Here is a 19,255-nt window from a genome sequence, read left to right on the forward strand (position 1 = left end):
AGGCACCGTAACTGTCCAGTTTGGGTGAGTCGGTGCCCACGATAGCCTCCGATGTGGTCTTCTGCTGTTGCAGACCTTCCAACTAAAGTTTCAATGTTTAGTGAGCAGAAAAACCTCTTAGAAAACACCAAAGTTGTAAAGAGTGCTTATTAGAGTTTTCATATTGAATTGTATATTTCTGCACCATACTGTGTAACCTCAAGTGACTAGAAAATCTCAGGAGATCTTTCTGAAATCTTTCTCAAAATAACCACACCATGATTGAAGTCATTGAGATCACCTTTTTCTCTCATTATATTTAGATATTACATTTGAACATTACCTAAAGCTCTTAATCTGTATCTGCACGATTGCAATGTGCTGCTGCCATACAATTGGCTGATTTTGCATGACGTTACATGGACGTATAGGTGTTCATTATTTTTTTTCTGCTTCTTTGTAACAGGTGCACTTTGATGGCTGGAACTCTAAGTTTGACTTTTGGGTGGACTCGGACTTGCCAGACCTTCATCCTGTAGGCTGGTGTGCGAGGACGGGTCACCCACTGGAACCTCCACTCAGTAAGTGTTCATTACCTTCACCTACATGTTATGCCGTGCTGTTTTATATATGAATAACACTCATAATGAAGTCTATGATAAACTGTCCTCTAACTGTACCACTGCACAAAATTGTGCTGAAAATAGCTTATGGTCAGCAATGAGCATCAACTTCTGCATCTGTCTGGCCCAGGAGCACTGAGTGCTCAGAGTCTTTATTTTAGCATTCTGCTGTATTCAACACACCTGATTTACCTAATTAAGTAATTACCCAGGCCTCCATGGACTGTAGCTTGTGTGCTAAAGAAAGAACACAAATCTCTGCCGGAGACCAAAGTCTAATATTTCTTATTTTGCCTGTTCAGAGTATTGCAGCCTTGTTCTTAAGAATAGAGTGGATCTAATACCATACAACTAATCATGAATATTTGTGCAAACATGACTTCTAAAGTTTTAAGCTAGTTGGCTAATTAATGTCTTGATCTAATCTTTGCATTGTTTTTGAAAGTATGTAACATGCAAGCCTTTACCTTTTGACATTCACCTCAGTGGTTGTGGAAAGCGGGGATAAACCAGATGTATGTTTGTCACCCCCAAGATGCATCACAGCATCTAGCGATGACATTTTCACTTCTAGGACTGACCTCTGAGGTCTGAGCTGACATTTAGCTATGTTGATTCTGTTGTGTTCTACTTGACAAGGTTACTGTGCCGTGTCAGTGCATGAGATTTGATCTTGAATGAAATTTAAACTCTTGTATCAAGATGGTAGGAATTTAAAAAAAAAAAAGAAAAAAAAATTTATTCTTTTTTTTAACTGCAATGATGCTTGGAGAAATACCATAATCTTATACACGTTTTTTTTTGTTGTTTTTTTTTATACGTGTCTTGGTATTTATGTTTATAATGTTATGCTTTTTGTTATGTTTTCTTTTCTGAAATTTGCTGTATTTCAGTATAATAGGCATTATTTTTGACTTTATCAGCAAATGCAGGACCTTCTGACCTCAAGAGCTCCATGACGCAGGGAGTGTGTCCAACCCCAGGCTGCAGGGGAGTGGGCCACATCAAGGGAGCAAAATACACAGGACACCACAGGTATGGCATGACGTTTATCATAGTGACACTTGCCTTTCTGCATTTTGTACATAATTCAAACTCACTCACTCATCTCTCACTCACTCATTTTCTACCGCTTATCCGAACTACCTCGGGTCATGGGGCGCCTGTGCCTATCTCAGGCGTCATCGGGCATCAAGGCAGGACACACCCTGGACGGAGTGCCAACCCATCACAGGGCACACACACACACTCTCATTCACTCACGCAATCACACACTACGGACAATTTTCCAGAGATGCCAATCAACCTACCATGCATGTCTTTGGACCGGGGGAGGAAACCGGAGTACCCGGAGGAAACCCCGAGGCACGGGGAGAACATGCAAACTCCACACACACAAGGCGGAGGCGGGAATCGAACCCCCAACCCTGGAGGTGTGAGGCGAACGTGCTAACCACTAAGCCACCGTGCCTCCCCATAATTCAAACTGCGATTCAAATTTTTTGATTGTCATAACACAGGACAATCCTCTGTTTCTGCCAAAGCTGAATCGATCCAGGTTGAACTTGGCATGAAAGAGTGTTTCACTTAAAGCTCACCTGTCACATCATGCAAGCCTTTTAATCCAAGCAGAGGGCATTTGAGGAGAATGTAGGATCATCTAGGATCCAGGTTAAAGGCGGGGTCTCTCCTGAGGATGTGTAGCTTGTACTGTATCTAGGATAAGCTGCTTGTGTTGATCTGTTTAAAGTAGCAGTGATCAACTAAAGTTTGTAAAAGTACAGTTTCATAAAAAGTCTTGATAAGGAGCTAACATACCTGAAAAATGACAGCAGTTGCCGTATACATTAACTTTCTTCCTGTGATGAGCAGAGCATTTATTATATCCTGAGTTTTTTATGTAACCTGACAAAGTCTTCCAACTTGTCAGCGTGTCTTGTCAAGCATACAGCTTTGTGCTTCAACTGTATGCCTCTGTTACTCCACACCAACTATCTCTCCCAGCCCTCGCAGATCAATACTGTCACCTGGAGAAATATCAAGTTAAATTTTGATCGATGTGAAACAAAGTGCAGTAAGAATTGTAATTTTCTTTTGTAAACTTCATTCTGTTTTCCTGCCTTTGATCCACCCAATTTTCCTTTGTAGAGTCTTGTATTTATCTGTTTTGATTTTTACCTTTTCCAATCGTGTAATCACAGCAGAATCACCCAGGAGCCGAATATGCATACTTTTCTTCATCTTTAGATAAAGAGACTGGGGTCTATCAAAGAGCCATTTCTGATTGGAGAGAGTGTGAGAGATGCAGCGTTTATTATCCATGCGGCAGAAAATGTTCTTCCCAGCCGCTGAATAGAGCTGAGCTTCATTAGTGAATAATTTGCATTCTATTTGCATATATTAACATATGATTGCTTCAAAACTAATCATGTAAGCTTGGCAATAGCATTACGTTCTCATCAAGCGTCACATGTAGGAAGAGAATACAATATTCAGATATCTGAGATGCTCAACAGAGTTTACCTTTATTCGGAACAGCATTCATGAGAACATCATGATGAGTTTTTCATCTCTTCGATAAGCTGCCTTAAACAATTTGGACAGCTTGAAGGCTGCTTTTGTGAAGAGGTCCTAAAGTGAGATGATTGCAGTAAACAAGACCTTCCTGTGCATATGGAACTGCTTGACTTTCTTAAATAAAAACCCAATTTGAAATGCATATTAGTGACATACTCTCAAAGAGCTACTTCATATTGTTTGTATGACGTCTGTATTTCTCTTCTCTATCCATTAATCAGAAATATATGAGCTGAACCATTATCTGAAAGTGAAAATAGCGGGGTAGTTGTGAGTCAGTGTGATTTCCAACACAGTGCAATTTAACCAGAAAAGCAACACAAACGCAGAGTTATTTTTAAACCCTATCTACATTTTCACCATTTCAGTTCCATGTCAAGTAAGTTTTATTTATATCGTGCTTTTAACAATAGGCATGGTAACAAAGGGACTTGGTTATTTAGTTAGATTTAGATCCCTGATGAGCTTTAACCAAAGAAAACTCGTGAGAGGAAATTCGTGAAGAAGAAACTCGTGAAGAAGAAATTGTGAGAGGAACCAGACTCAGAAAGGGACCCATCCTTTTCTGGGTGGCACCAGATTATTAGATTATTATTACTCCAGTTTATTACTCTGTCAGAGAGTTTTATTATTGTTGTTATTACTATTATTATATTATTTTCTTACAGTTTTTTTGTTTAAAGTCTATAGAAACCAACGGATGGTATCTACTGAATAATTCATGAGACTTGCGCGCAAACCATTGTCAGTAAGTGCAATCTTTAGGCTATCCATGTGAGCGCAGCCGCCTTTGATATCAGTGTGGTACATCTCACAGCAATCTTTAGGCTATCCTTGAGGGGCCATTCTTAGCAACACTGAGTGATTCTCTGATGATGGAAGCTCCAAGCAGGAGAAGCGCATCACGATGGATCAAGCAGGACCAGAGAGCAAAGGGAGTCTAGATCGAAGCATCTCATCAGGCAGGAGCGGGAGTAACCTGTGTAGCTCTTCAGGAGAGAGAGAAACAGGGGAAAGAACCAAATACAGACGTGTTCATGATAATCAATGTAGCATTATCGCACTGAGAACAGTTTTATTGTCAGAAGTTAAACACCTTTTGCTTTTATAAATACTTGTATTCTTTATTCATTTTAAATGTGTCTCTCAGGGCATCACAAAATATTTAGGCAAATGATCAAAATGGACAGTTTAAATTTGAACCCTTGACATCCATAATTTAAAAAAATTAATTTATTAGAATTTTCCCTGTTCCTTGCATTGATTTATCCTCAATCATAGGATCATTAGGAGCTTAACCATGTTTGTGTCTCATTTGATGGTAATGTTAATCGCAGCTTAGCGAGCGCAGAAGTGGAAGCTTAAATCCTGATGACGCTGTTCTGTGGCACATTTGCTGTATTGAAGGCAGAGCAGAAAAAAAAGTGAAACATAAAGTCTATTTCAAAGCCCACCCTGTCTTTTACAAGGCAGTAGGGAGCACTTTTAAACCTCTTCAAAATATCGTATGACCTCTCCTTAAGTATGCATTGATTTTTGTCTGGAAGCCATCTGTACTGTAGAAAAGGGCGCCATGCGGCGAAGCGCAGCCCGTTTGACTGCAGTAATTTTAGCCTCCTCACATCCACGCACATATTAATCTATTTTTGCACTCCTTTCAAAACCCTCCAGCCTCTTTTCCCATTTCTGCTTTTAAAAATAGTCTAATTGTCCAATTTTAGCGTTTGCATTTAAAAATTCAGAGACTGAGAATCAGTGTAAATGATGTTTGTTCATAATATACACAAACACATAAGGTAACATGTTGCACAGTCCATTATTGGAGCTTTAGAGCATTTGTGTAACGAGTCGTTGTCATGCTCTTATCTTTCTCTAATAGCTGTTCTTTATATCATATCTATTCCTCTCCTCTGAGCCTATTCTTTTAACGTTATTCACGCTAGAGCAGATCATTTAATTGTGCTATCATATCAAAAGATGTTTTGAGGGGTTTAATAAATGTAAAGGATGGTTAAGCTCTTTAGATTGCAGCTGCTAGCAGTGTATGTTTTTTTTTTTTTGTTTTGTTTTGTTTTGTTTTTTTTTTATGTTCAGGAAGATGTCATTTTGTCCTTATGCCTGGATGGTGATGGCAGTTATCCAATCAACCCTTCACAAGGCAGCAATGCAATGCATAAATCATGCAGATACAGTTCATGAGCTTCTGTATCTGGGAAAAACTGATCTCAGTGACTTTATCATGGCATGTTATTAGTGCCAGATGGTCTAGCTTAAGCATTTCAGAAATTGTTGATCTGGGATTTTTCAGCTCAGTAATCTCTAGACCATGTGATGGTTTTATGCTGGGCATGGCTTCACCAAAACTGTACAGCTAGAGATGGTTTCGGTGAACATGAGCCCATTGTAGCCTCAGATTCTTGTCTTTGACTGAGAGTGGAACCTCTTGTGGTTTTCGCCTCCTGTAACCATCCACCTCAATGTATGACGTGTTGTGCATTCTGGGATGCTTTTGTCTTTTTTTTTTTTTTTTTTCCCCTCACCACAGTTGTCAGTGTGGTTATTCAGGTTTCCTTAACCTTCCTGTCAGCTCAAACCCGTATGGCTATTTCCCCAATCATTTTGTGCATTTTGCTGCTACCACATGATTGCCTGATCTTCTGATATTCTGTATATTATTCTATTGTAGACAGTTTTATTTTTTTTTTTTTTTTTTGTTTTTTTTTTTAAATTTAATGCTTATTTAAATGATGCAATGTAAAAAAAAAAAAAAAAAAATGCTAGACACCTTTGCACTGATGTACTTCTCATCACTTACACCGGCATCAGACTTTGAATCCTGGTACGTAACCTTGACCAAGAATAAAAAAAAATTTGTATAATTTAGTATTACGATAAGAACAGATATTTCAGCAATGAATATTTCCAGATTAAAGAGAATAGAGTGCATGATGAGTTACTTACCCATAATCCTAGATGATGTGTACAATGGCTCTAGGTTATTGGTCTCCCCTGTCCATCTTCTTTTGTCCCTACAGTGATGCAAAGTCAAATCAAATCTAATGATCAATGATTAAATAATCGATGAAGTCAAATCAATGATTTTTTTTTTCTCTTTGCATGAAATTTAAAATTGTCCCTAGGTTGGAAAGTGTTTGTTAGTACACTGACTTGACTCTAGAAAAAAGGAGAAACATTGTTTTGTGTGTTTGAATCTCTGCCTGAGCGGAAGAACATTGTGTTTAAACAATCTGCGTTTCATTACTAAAGATGCCATATGCTTCTTATGAGGTTGGTATTGGAGCTGTAATGGGAACAGGACCTTCTACTATTAAGAGGGAAGATTCCAGATGGTGTTTCAGGTGCAAGCTAAATGAAAAACGGTCCTTTTCTCCGAGCCAACTCTCTCTAGTGTGACTGATGTTACATGTGCAAGAAAAATTATTGTTTTGCATTCATTATATATATTATATATACAAAAAATAGGCATTTGTAGTAATATTTTAGATTACCTTGTTTTTAGCAAACGGACAGCTTTTGTTCTTGCCTGTATGACATGCACATGTATAAAATGCAGCTTCCACAGATGTCATCCCTATGCATTTCTTGGACGATTTTCAACTGCTTAGCTTTGGGAAATGGTGCTTGTCTAGTACAAAACACAAAGCTATGTCTTTTTAATTGTTTTTCACTCTTCTCTGCTCATTTATGTCTCCTTCTCTTCTTCGTAGTGCCTTCGGCTGTCCCTACTCGGACATTAACATGAAGAAGGAGGTAGTGCTGCCTGATCGGCTCGGTGGTGAAAAACAAATCACCTTCGTCCCAGTGCACTTTGTGCAGAAAACCAAGAGGCTGTGTGCTGAGCAAGAGGAGGAGGAGGTGAACGACAAAGAAAGCCACGAGGAGAACAGGTTGGGATGATCTGCACTGCTTTGTATATTTTGTCATCTTTAAATGAGGATGTTTTATATCTGCATTTTGTGTTACTTTACTTAGAGTTTGGAAATATTTGATTGTTGATTTACATTTTTAAAAACGAAGTGAAGATTTTTTTTACAGTGTGAAAGGCGCATGGGTCACTTTACAGTTAGTGCTTTCACACTGTAAAAAAAATCTTCTTCGTTAATAAAAATGTTTAAGATGCTTTAGTCCACAGTTAACTGAAATTCATGTGAAATTCGCATGATAAAAACATTGTTTTCTGAGTGACTAAACAGAAAGGTAGTGGATGGTTTTCTTATTACCCCAGACTACATTCTGCCTTAAACCTGTAGAACTGGTCACCTTCATTAACCTTTCATTCCTCATGAAATCACACGATTAAATGTGCAATGGGCAGGTTTTAAAACTATTCCATTTTATGCTCAAGTTCACATTTAGGTTTCAGCCTAAGCCCAATTTCATGCTGATCTCAGTCTAGCAGCGAGCTGATAGGCTGAGCGTCAGGTTTATTCCCAGCAGATGCCTTGGAGGTGCCGAAATTTCATTTCTTGCTTGTCATACAAACACTCCGAGACATGGGGGCTACATAGGCTTAAATGCCACCTCAGCATCACTGAGCCACTTTATGCCCCTTCTGAGGGATGTATGAAACTGCATTAATTTTTTTCCCGACAAAGAGCAAGCCATGAACATGGGCCAAGTGGTTCAATGAGCTTGTTATATGGAATATCTGTGCTGTGCTGGAAGTTTTTAGTTTTAGCTCATATTTTTGTGTGGAAAGTGGCACTTTCTACTTCTTCTAAGGTCCATAAAGACTGAGTTCAGTACATTATTGAATGTTACCCCCATTATTACATACTGAGGTTTTATGTACAAAGATCAGGTGTGATAATTTATCAAAGAAGTTAAATCCACATCAAGCAGTCATACTTGCCAAGTATTGCATTGCTTTGTACATCGTGTAGTTGTCTAAGGCATTAGGGTGTATTTCTGTTTATGCTCTTTGCAGGATACAGGACTGTATTGGCCATTATCACCTTGTGCAAGACCGTGTGCATTTACATTTATGGCATTTGGCAGACTCCTTTATCCAGAGCAGCTTACAGAAGTGCTTTGAATTACCCAGCTGTCTAATATGCAGTTTAATTAAGTTTAATGTTAAGCGAATCTTTGTAATAAGCTCAGATTTAAGCCCTGGGTGACCAGTGAATTTGTTGTACTGGTCATCTTGACCGATACTGCACAGTGCATATCGACTGAATACCATGAATACATAAACAGAAGTTTAGGTGATCTTAATGTGTCAAATCACAGATAATCAAATATGACTTGTAAAATATATCCACAAACTTTTTTGATGGGCAGTTTTTGTTCTGCCGTAAGAGACCTCTGATCTTTTAATGTTTCATCTGTCATCACACTGTTCTCATTATCTTTTGAAGAGAGTACTGGGTGTAACCAGTGTCATGAGAGGTCTTAATACTCTTCTCCAATCTAAATGCAAATTGTTCTTGCACAAATCCTCTCCGAAGTCTTCTACAACTTTATCGATCGTCTAGTATTCCCATTATTTTGGGCAGCTGCTCTCAAAGCCTTTCTTGTTGAATAGGTGCTGATTTTTGTCTGTTTTCCCCACTCTCTCAGGGAAGAGCTGTCAGGCTGTAACACAGCTCCTCGTCCTCGCGGCCGGCCCCCTAGCCATGCCACAATAAAGAAAGAGTACAAGGAGGAACCTTCATCTCAGGGACAGAAGGCGTACTCGCCGCTGGGGAAGCGCAGTCGCCTGACCACCAGGTAAAGCCAAGTCTAACGTAAGATTGTTAGAACTCCTCAAGAGCAACATAATGATCGCAAACGAGGGCATCTCAGACTCTTCAGGGACTTTCTGTCTGAGGTTAGATAATTCAACTAGGTCTTATAATGAGATTGAGCTGATATGATGAAACTCTGTGTAACTGAAGACAATATCTTTTTTTTCATTTGCACTCCTTTAGAAATGGAACACGAATACGCTTCGAGTCATAACTGAGCTTTAGTCCTTTTTTTGAATGAATCTTTTTGTATTATCATCCACAATAAATCACACAAAACATAGTAGGGAGAGTAACTAGTACTTATAAAGCTCTGAGAAAAATACATTATGATGTTCTGGTGGCACAGCAGGTTACTATGTGGAGGTTCTCGTCATTTTCTTGGGGATTTCCACAGGGTTTTCTGGTTGATTTTACTCCCACCTCCCTAAAATGTGCCTTTAGGTGGATTAGTTACTGTAAATTGCCCCACAGTGTGGACTCAACTATGGTGCTACATTAAACAACACAGAGCTACAAAAAAACAACAGAGAATTGTTATTGTTATATACAGAGCTATGGCCAATGCACATAAAGTTCAGACAATGACAATTCAGACAACTTAGACTACACTATTGGAACAGATACATAAAATAGTGCATATACAGACTAAATGGATTATTGTGCAAAAGCAAAAAAAAAAAAGGATCTGTAAACATGTGATTGCAGCAGTGTAAACATATCTGCTCATGTGCTTAGTGCAGTTATTAGCAGACAGGGTGCAATAACACATGCAGTTACACATCCATTTACACATTATGGATAATGTAGAGATGCCATTTAGCCTACAGACATATATTTGGACTGGGGAGGTAGCCTGAGTACCCAAAGGAAATCTCAGGAAATATTTGGGAGAGCGTGCAAACTCCACACACACAGGGTGGAGGAAATCGAACACCCAACCCAGAGGTGTGAGGTAAATATGCTAACCATTAAGCCAGTGTGTTTCCTGGATACTCAACATGAAATAACCAATTTTAATAGCGCATCACTGATTGATGTAAGCATCAAGTAGTAATTTTCGTTAATCACGGGATTCTTATCGGATTATATTCAATGTATTATCCGACATAAAGAATGTGTTATCTGTCTATAGAATTTAGTCAAGATTTTCTCATAGAGTGACAAGTAATAATATTAAAAGACTCCTGTAATCACACAGTGTAAAACTGGCTTAAGACAACCACCTGAAATCATATGCTTATACATGCAGCATTGCAAAAAAACATTTCTCTCATTGCTATTTTAACACTAATTTAATGTGAATAATATCTGAAACATAATATCTGAATAGCCCGTATGCATTAAATCACTCATATTCCATTACACTGTTATGTCAACAAGTAGCAGGGATGATATTTATTGCCACTCTGCCATGTGGGCCGGAACAGCCCCATCTCATCTAGCTACTTATTAACGTAATTGGCATCAGTCCCACGTTTCCCATGTGACACCGAGAGAATGAATGTTCTATCGTGTTTTTCAGCACCAAGCATGTGAGTGCGTGTCATGTTGCATGCATGATTAATATTAAATGGCTTCCAAGGCTTGCATTAATACTGTGTAGGTGTCTGAGGAGATGGATAACCCCTTCAGTAAAGGCAGAAAGTAGAACAGTCACTGAGAATTATGTAAGGATGGGCTTACATAATGAGGACGAGAAACAAGTCATGCAAAGAAAAAAAAAAAAATAGAAATAAGATAATTGCACAATTGGTGAAAGGTATTACAAAATTTTAGCTCTTTCTTACTATTCATTCTGTAACACCTTTCCATAAAGGTGTTATTTTAACAGGAGTCCAATAAATCCTGTCCATCTCGTCACAGCCTTCTAATATAAAATCTGACTAAGATGACGAATAGTATGTAGTCAACAGTGTTCTGCAGCAGCTGTTCAGTGAGTCGCTTCATTTCACAGCTTTCTCACCAAGAATCTCTTTTATTTTCCACCATTTAATCGCCCAAGTTCTGTTTAGTTTACTTGTACTAATAACATGTTTTTGAGCTTTTTCTGCACATAAAACTATAAACAAATAGAATTCTCAGAGTCTGTTATGGCTCTGATGACTTCTCTCCCTTGGGCTGGTTCAGAGACAGTACTGTGACCTCTCCATGAGAACAAGATGCCATTTCTCTTCCTTTTGCTGTCTTGGCAAGCGTGTAACATCGGTTCATATCGGTTCAAAGCATTCATATCGGTTCAGTGTAATTTTAAGTGGTTATCTTTGCCTTATAATGTCAGTGGCTTCTCTCAAAAATATGCACTCTCTTTGTGCTTTATTAGGAATGACTGTAGAACGAAACATCCATGCAGTTACCAGTCAATCATCTAGAGTTTATGAAGCCATGCAGATACAGGTCAAGAGATTTAGTTAATGTTCTCCTCAACACCAGAATGGGTGAAAATATGATCTCTGACACAAACATGTTGGCATGCTTGTTGGTGCCCGGTATCCTGGTGTGAGTATTTCCGAAACTGTTGATCTCCTGTGATTTTCACACACACAACAGTCTCTAGAGTTAAAAGCAGTACTGTGAGCTGCAGTTCTATGGGTCAAAACACCTTGTCAGTGAGAGAGATGAGATGAATGAGGAGAATGACCAGATTTGTTCAAGCCGACAGGAAGTCTTTACAGTATTGTGATCTCAGAATAAACAACACTCTGAACCTTAAGGCAGATCGACTGTAACTTCAGAAGCACAGAATTCAAAAACGTACCTGGTTCCACTCCTGTCAGCAAAAGTGTCTGAGGCAACAGTGGGCACGTTTGCTGTCTGGATGTAGTGAGCCTGTGTATATTGTAGCTTCAGTGTCGTGTTCTTTTTGTGCCAGTTTCCAATAAGCAGATGAGCTTTGATCATTTTTTTTTTTTAAATAAATAAAAATCTATGTCTCTTCCTTTATAAGAGAAAATATTCTGTAAATATTCTACTTTGACTGTATTCTTGCTGTTTTTGACTGCATTTGATAGACTACCTTTTAAGAATCATTTGATTTTAATTTGTTAGTGATATTATTTACCCTTAAGCCAAGCCAAGGATTCTTGTAGCCAATTAAATCATCCATCTATAATCCATCTGGAGTGACAGATTGTGCAAAAACGTCTTTGAAAATGAATAAACATGAAAGCCAGAAATAGTGAAAAACGTCTGAGATTGACCCCTGGGAGACTTGTGATTTTGGCTCTGCTGAACCCATGGCTCAGGGTTCATGTTATTTTGGGTGTAATGAACTGGAAGTCAGATTTTGGGTTTGTCTGTGGAACATGCTCTGTTTGAAGCATTACAGTCAAAGCTACAAAGATTCAGAAGAATGAACACAACTGACGTATCCCAAGTGTAAAACTTCAGATCAAATCGAAACCTATATATAATCTGAGGACACCAGTAGCCTTCATCCTTTTCTTTTTCTTCTCTATGTTACTCAGACTCTGAGGATGTATTACTCCCCCGGACTTGTATAATAACGCTATTGCTCTATAACAGCACTGTACAGGAGCGTATATGCTCAAGTTACACCAAGAATTCCCACTGCCACCTTCTGGATATGAAGTGTATTGATTAGTCTACATGCTTAGAAAAAGGGTACTAAACTGTACTTGTTGTTGAGGAGATACCCTCAAGGGTGCATCTTTTTTAGTATGTGTCTTGTCTATAAAGGTACAAAAGCTAAGAATCCCCCTGATCAGGTAATGTACAGGGTAGTACCTTTTTTCTGAGTGTGTAACAACTATGAAATGTAGGCTTGATCCACTTTATCACTGTTCTATGCGATTGAGCGAGCACACCACTTGTGAAGAATGTGTCCCACACACACACACGCACACACACACACACACACACACTTCATCCTGCTGCCTCTGTGTAGTCAGACATGCTCTCTAGTCCATTAAAATCTGTGACTTTTTGCTTACCTCTGTTTTTTCCTCTCTTGCTCTCTCTTCCTCTGTCTTTTTCTATCTTTTGCTCAGGATTGCCCAGTCAACAAAATACCTGCGCATCAAAGATGAGGAGGAGGAGGAGGATCTTGAGCTAAACAGCATGATCCCAGGTAGGAAATAACCTCTGTTGTAAAGTGTATCTATGTCAGATTTTTCTTCAGAACACTTTCTGCATTTCCTATTTTTATCCCTCTCACCTAAATGTTAGTATCTCTAATGATATTTAATCCGTTTTGAATTGTTGTGTGTCCTTCTTACCTTCCTGAGCAATAAAGTTAAAATGTATATCAAAATATATTTGATAATTTAGTTATATACCCATTTCCTTTTCTTTCCCCTCTTTTTTCCCTTCACCTTCTTGGTGTATAAACACACAGCTTCTTATCACTTTGGTGCTGTTTGCATTTGCAATGTTTTGTTTGCTTTTCATTCTTTGGCTATGTTCCTAAAATAGATGAGTGTCAAATACCATTTCAGGAGTATTGACCTGGTGTGATATAGGCTGCCATCTGTCCTTATTTATTACTTACTCAGACCTTGTAGCAGCAAAACTGACTGATTGAACAGCATTCATTTTTGTACATCTGTCTTCCTACTTACAGTAATAATGGCTGACTTCTGGGTGAACACTGAGACCATCAAACCTCAAGCATTATTGTGCTGCTACACTGCGGTGTAGATGGAATTATGACTTGTAATTGAACCACTCAGCTGTAATACATTTTAAGATGCCATGGTGGGCCATAGAGAGGTGTGTGTGTGTGGGGGGTTCTGACTTTCAGTTTGTATTTGTGAGTGTGTGCGTGAGTTTCCAAACTAATAATTCCCAAGTTTTTACATATTGAAAGTGGAGAACATGCATGCCCATGACCACTTTGTAAACATTAGCAAAGCTGAAGAACATGCTCCATAATTTCCCTTATTGATGCATCCCTCTTATGGAGGAATTCAAATAATAAGAAGCCCTTGTCACATATATGGCACAGTGAAATACATTTATCGCATATCCCGGCTTGTTAGGAAGCTAGGGTTAGAGCACCTCCTGGAGCAGTTGCAGCTCAGCCTTGAACCCCCAACCTACTGATCATTAACTCAGAGCATTAAGTATTGGGCCAGCGCTGCCTCTATGACTGCCTGCTGCTGTAAGAACCAAACATTTACAAACACCACCAGTTTTCCCATTTACATTACTGTGTTTCTTTGATTGTTGATCTCAAGCACTGGGAAATATTCTGCATCAGTTTGCTTTCTGTCATGAACCACTGAATTTCTTGCCCCTAGTCCTAGTTTGATGTGTTTTCTGATGTTTTTTCTTTGTTACTGAGACTCTTGAATGTAATGAGGAGTTGAGCAGAAGCAGATCAGAAGAAATTACACAGACTGAATTTCATTTACAGTCCGTTCACTGCACTTATGATGGCCACCAGCTATACTGAGCGATATAATTCTTAGTATGGAAATGGCGATACTGGGTTTGAATATTTCATAGGTAAATAAAGGGATTGGTGTGTGTGTGCATGCATGTGTATATATGTATGCGTAGCTGTAAGCCTGGATGTGCGTGTGGTGTGTGTGTGTGTGTGTGTGTGTGTGTGTGTGCATGCATATATGCATGTGTAACTGTAAGCCTGTGTGCACCCTTAATGGCACAGAAATAGTACATTCTCACAGTGTCTCCTGAGAATATGTGGGCCTGTGAGATATTCCCCTGTATAGAGCTTTCTCTTTTCAAAAATGGTTGCAGAGTGAGCCACTAATATTAGCTGTGTGTATGTGTGTGCATGTGTGTGAATGCTCAATTGAGTGAATACAGTATGTGAGTTCATATTGATATAAGGGTGGGGCTCTATAGGGGACGATAAGGCAAGGTGATAAAGAAACATATTACCACTATCAGAGTCTGCATGACCACACACACACACACACACACTCTTTCTCTCTCACACACTCTCTCTCTCTCTCTCTCTCTCTCTCTTTCTTTCTCGTAAGATTTGCTTTGTTCATTCTAGTCATCATCATATGTAGAGAATTTAAGCGCTGCAGAAAACGCCACTCTTCTTTGTCCTGAGACCAGAGTCAGGTACAGTAATAAAGGTTCATTTGAAACAAAAGGGAAAAGATGTATTTTTACCTCAGACGGGGAAAATATATTATTTCATAAGCAGCTCAGAGACTTTAATCAGCCAGGATCCTGGTTTGATTAAAATGCTGCAGTGATTCAGATTTGATAGGACATGATGCTCTAAGCCTTTTACTTGCAAATGTTGTGGTCTAATCAACAACTCTAATTTTTTTTAAAGAAGCAGCACAGCAGAATTTAGACCACGCTGCTGTTTTGGTTTTTGAATACATTTGCTTGTACATTAACTTGCAAGGTTCGAAATGAGCAATGGTGGTGTTAAAGAAAAGTCCTACTGAATACATTTAATGGCAGAGTAAATATTTTATAGCTGAAGCATGAAACACTGAGGCTTTTTCTTTTTTGCTAAGAAAGAACAGCTCTGGGGGGCACGGTGGCTTAGTGGTTAGCACGTTCGCCTCACACCTCCAGGGTAGGGGGTTCGATTCCCGCCTCCGCCTTGTGTGTGTGGAGTTTGCATGTTCTCCCCATGCCTTGGGGGTTTCCTCCGGGTACTCCGGTTTCCTCCCCCGGTCCAAAGACATGCATGGTAGGTTGATTTGGCATCTCTGGAAAATTGTCCATAGTGTGTGAAGTGCGTGAGTGTGTGTGTGCCCTGCGATGGGTTGGCACTCCGTCCAGGGTGTATCCTGCCTTGATGCCCGATGACGCCTGAGATAGGCACAGGCTTCCCGTGACCCGAGGTAGTTCGGATAAGCGGTAGAAGATGAATGAATGAATGAACATGCTACATTTGCATCTTTGTGTGTGTTCTGAATGTAGCAGGGACAAGAAGATTTTGTTCACTTTCAGTCACTTGGTTCACTTTTACACCTACAGTATTAGTCCAGCTGAATCAGAACAACATTTTATTCTGGTTTGTTTTCTCACTCCACATAATTAAACAAATGTTTTTCTGTCAAAGTAAGCAAACGAAACACTATTTTGTGTAAAGAAATTTTGTATATCACATTTTCTCTCTCTCTCTCTCACTCTCTCTCCTTTCCCATTGGCTCATTGGTTTGAATCTGCAGAACTCGTAGCATTGCTGCAGGACTGTCCTTTGACTCAGTTTGGCCTCATGGCTCAGTTTAGCAGCTCAGATCATGGGAAAAATGTCACATGCTACTCAAATCATATGGCGTGTTTGGATCAGTACATGTCATGTAGTTGGATCAGTTCAGCACAGAATCGCTTTCTCAGTGCTGTGTCTTTCAGCACAGGAGACCTAGTAGTTAAGGCATTTGGCTAAACTTTGGAAGGTCATAAGTTTAAATCCCAGCACTACCAGGTTTTTACTATTGACCGCTTGAAAAAGGCTCTTAAGCTGCTCACTTGTATTTTCTATAAGTTGTACTCTAATGCTAGTTAACTGCACTACACACACTCAATTACTGTGTTCTCACCTGAGGGGAAAAAAAAGCATCCAAACGGTTTGAATCAAACTGGGAAAACACTGCATATTTGAAAGTACCTTTGGATAAGCAGCAGAAATGTTACTGTTCTTAAAACCTTGAATCTTTTCTATTGACTTGAAATGCAGGAAGCTTTTGGAATGACTCAGCTGCTTGAGAAGAATAGATAAATTGGATGTTTTTCATTTCTGCTTCTTTCTCTGTCCCTGAGGCCTACAGTTTACTTCTTTCCTATTGCTCAGAGCTCCTGTTGGCAGGCTATGGACGTGGAGCTTCTTGCTGAGTATGCGGAGATATTTTGAGACCCAGTGAGTCATAGAGGCTTTCGTTGCTAAATCTTTAAGATCATTTACACTGCCTCTCCAAACAGTGGGATTGTAGGGAAAAAATAGTTTAGATAAATTTGTTTCATTGCCTTTATTGGTGATTTAAGCGTTGCTGGTGCCATCCTGTGGAATATTTCCTTCCTCTCTACACAACCACCTAACAGGGTTTTGATGATGATTGATGATTAGAGGCACTTTTATGTGGTTTGGGAGATAATGCTGTTTTATTAAACTGCAGTGAGCCACAGACGAGCGGGAAAACGGCAGCAACAAAACAAAAGCCTTTGTCTCTAGAACTTTGCCTTTTGTATTGTTTGTGGAACGTGTGCAGTATTTTTCCAACTGTACCACAGTGCGCTATAAATAACCGTGCAATTTGATGTCTTTTCTTTTCTTTTTCTTTTTTTTTTTTTACATTTAAGATTATACTGTGTTTAACATTTATATCATCCATTATTCCTTCTCAGAGCCTCCTCCTGCTCTCTTCTGTGTGACGCAGGGGACTGTGTGAGAGCATATCCGTGGCTCAGTCAGCATCCAGAAGGACAGACAAAAATAGACAATTGATCATGATTGATAGAAGGAGAGAAAGAGAGATAATAAGAAAAACAAAGTACCAAATGCGCAGTAATGGTCAGGGATGATTTTGGCTTATATGGAGGTGGATGATTTTTTTCTCTCTCTCTATCTCTCTCTCTGTCTCTCTTTGTCTCTGTCTTTCAGTCCCTCTGGAAGCAGATGGAGGATTGACCTTAATAAACAAAGCTGATGGGATGAAGCCAGGAATACAGCACTGTGCTAGTCATTGGATTATGGTTATTAGCTATTAATCTATGTAAAGGATTATTGCCACACCACTAACTTGTGTACTTATCTCAGCATGGGTATGGAGATATTAGAGACTGTCTCAGTCAGTCATATGGTTAAATTATGCTTAAGTGACGACATTCTATGTGTTTTAACTTTTCTTGTACACCGATCAGCTGAAACATTCATGTCACCTGTCAGTGGATTTAACAACATGGATTGTCTCATTACATGTCAAGGGGTGGGATATATTAGTCAGCAGGTGAACTGTCAAGTTCTCAAAGATTGTGTGTTGGAAGCAATGACAATTTTAGACAAGCGCCAAATTGTGATGTCTACATGACTGGGTGAGAGCATCTCCAAACAGCAGGTCTTGTGGTGTGTTCCTGGTATGCAGTGGTTAATACCTACAAAAAGTTCAAAACACCTGAAGCTGTTCTCATTGACGCATGTAGGGAATGGAGGCTAGCTTGTCTGGTACAATACCATTTAAAAAAAAAAGTACAAATTGATGAAATTGTTCATGCTGGCTGTGATGGTAAGGTTTGAGAACACAGTGTATTGCAGCTTGCTGTGTATAAGTGCTCATGCCGACCCCTCTACATCACCAAAAGCGGCAAGGATGGGCAGGTGAACCTCAGAAGAAGGTGGCCTGTTCTTATAAACCATGATTTCATTTACATCATGTGGTTAGCTGGATGTTTCATCACTCTCCTGGGGAACAGATGGCTCCAGGATTCACTTTGGGAAGTATGTTACTCGGCAGAGGTATCCATTGGGGTCCACCTCACAACTTGCAGGACTTAAAGGATTTACTGCTAACATTTGTGTCAGATACCACAGCGCACCAGAGGTCATGTGGAGTTCATACCTCAAAGGAAGTCAAAAGAGACATCTATGCAGTATCAGTCTGGTTTGTTATAATGTTCTTGCTGATTGGTACAGATATTTTTGGCCTCAAATCAATAATCCTACAGCTTTATTTTTGAATTGCTCAGTAATTTCTCCCATTCTTCTACTTTTCATTTTTAGCACAATGAAGTGGCAACAGGAAGAAAGTCTGTTATTTTGAAAAGCAGTGGATAAAATTAAAGTATCAAGGTGTTATTTTGTGTGTGATATTTTATAGCAATTGCAGACACTCAGCAGATTTTGTAGTGAACCTTTAGTGCTATATAATATTATGTTTGTACTTACCTTCTTTTTATTCCTCCACTGCTGGGTGGTGGATGCATTACATTTTCGGTTTGTCTGTACTTCCGCCCATTAATGCCTCTGTCTGAGGTTAAACGGTTGGAGGATTTCTAATAAGCCAGCAGAGAGACTGATTAGGTTTAGGGGATCGATCCATACAAGGTCGAGACTAAAGCAAGGTCACCTGTCTGAAATAGATTCAACAAGAAAGAATTCTTCTATGGCAAGAGACCATATGGCCAAAAGTATGCGTATCTCTGATCATGATACACACATTTGTGTAAAATATCTTTTATATGCTGTAGAATTTAAAAAAAATTACTGGATCTAAGGGGCTCAAACCTGTGCACAAAGTGAGACCCATAAAATCCACATTTGCCAAGGTTGTTGACCTCAACACTACTGAACAACCTTTGGATTAATTGGAAAGATGGTTGTGTACCAGCTGTTAATAGCTGCAAATGGGGAAGAGCTCAATATCCATG

At 39.3% G+C, this 19,255-nt stretch overlaps 1 protein-coding gene across 3 annotated transcripts in view; it reads left to right on the forward strand.

Moving 5' to 3' along the window:
- The window catches only part of LOC132845613 (lethal(3)malignant brain tumor-like protein 4), a 64,371-nt gene that overhangs the window by 24,351 nt on the left and 20,765 nt on the right, over positions 1 to 19,255 (forward strand). For all 3 annotated transcript variants that reach the window (XM_060869722.1, XM_060869724.1, XM_060869723.1), the window contains exons 13-17: positions 446 to 560; positions 1,526 to 1,637; positions 6,908 to 7,087; positions 8,763 to 8,912; positions 12,940 to 13,019. In XM_060869722.1, the coding sequence (XP_060725705.1) occupies positions 446 to 560; positions 1,526 to 1,637; positions 6,908 to 7,087; positions 8,763 to 8,912; positions 12,940 to 13,019 (637 nt within the window). The remainder of the gene's footprint in view (positions 1 to 445; positions 561 to 1,525; positions 1,638 to 6,907; positions 7,088 to 8,762; positions 8,913 to 12,939; positions 13,020 to 19,255) is intronic.

This window comes from Tachysurus vachellii, chromosome 5 (assembly GCF_030014155.1).
Source record: "Tachysurus vachellii isolate PV-2020 chromosome 5, HZAU_Pvac_v1, whole genome shotgun sequence".
NCBI classification, from domain to species: domain Eukaryota; kingdom Metazoa; phylum Chordata; class Actinopteri; order Siluriformes; family Bagridae; genus Tachysurus; species Tachysurus vachellii.